Below are 975 nucleotides of genomic sequence, written 5' to 3' on the forward strand. Positions count from 1 at the left end.
GGAGCAGGTCAGGGGGGAGCAGGTGGGGGAGCAGGGGTAGGGGGACCTGAATTGGGGGAGCAGATCAGGGGGGAGCAGGTCGGGTGGGGGCAAGGGCAGGGGGAGCTGGGTTGGGGGAGCAGGGCCACAGCAGGCGGGCACTCACCGGTTGTAGCCGCTGAGGGAGAAGGCGCCCTGCGGGGAGGCGGAGGTGCTGCTCTTGAAGTAGTAGATGCATCGCTTGTGGATGATGACAAAGCGCAGGGGCCCTGTGGGCAGGGGGGCGAGTGCGGGTGAGCTTGGGCCACTGGGCAGACCCCACTCTGGGGACCCCCCCCAGGGGCCATGGGCGATTGGACCAGGCTTTGAACCCACGGAATGGAAGGGCAAGGAGCTGGGCTGGCATGCGGGCCCCTCCCCAGGAGTCCAGAATGGGGTCAAACGGGGACACAGTCATGGGCATGATGGCCGGCCCCAGGCAGGGGAGGTGTGGGCACTGGCTCCAGGACGGGCAGAGCAGGGCCAGAGGCCTGGGGAGGCCCAGCCGCCTTGCTGGGTGCTGCGGGCTGCCGGAAGGTTCCCTCCAGCCCAGGCTGGCACAGCGGGGGAGGGGCAAAGAGGAGGAGGCACAGAAGCCCCGAGTGTGGCTCCGACCCCAGGCTGAGCAGTCAGTCCCGCTGAAACCCCGCTCTCCGCTGCACCATCCCTAGCAGCCCACCAGCCCAGGAGGTCAGTGGCAGGCGTCCTCGCAGGCACCCTGTCCAAAGACAGCAGACCAGCGGGTGCCCAGCTGGGGCACCACGACCAGGCAGCACGCGGAGGGATGGGCAGGCCCAGACACTCTGGGCCTTCAGAGCCTTGACAAGTGGCATCTCGCTCGCAGGCCCGGCTCCCCTGTCCCAGCTGCGGGCCCAGGGCCCAGCCCTCACCTCCATGCAGCTCGCGAGTCTCGGCTTGGCACGTGGGTCATTTCACACCACGGTGACCAACCACCCT

General features: G+C 68.7%; 1 protein-coding gene across 1 annotated transcript in view; it reads right to left on the reverse strand.

Moving 5' to 3' along the window:
* The window catches only part of SH3BP2 (SH3-domain binding protein 2), a 35,082-nt gene that overhangs the window by 10,903 nt on the left and 23,204 nt on the right, over positions 1-975 (reverse strand). Inside the window, exon 4 of the mRNA XM_015561568.1 lies at positions 146-248. Coding sequence (XP_015417054.1) covers positions 146-248 — 103 coding nt within the window. The remainder of the gene's footprint in view (positions 1-145; positions 249-975) is intronic.

Source organism: Myotis davidii, unplaced genomic scaffold (assembly GCF_000327345.1).
Source record: "Myotis davidii unplaced genomic scaffold, ASM32734v1 scaffold937, whole genome shotgun sequence".
In the NCBI taxonomy this organism is placed as follows: Eukaryota; Metazoa; Chordata; class Mammalia; order Chiroptera; family Vespertilionidae; genus Myotis; species Myotis davidii.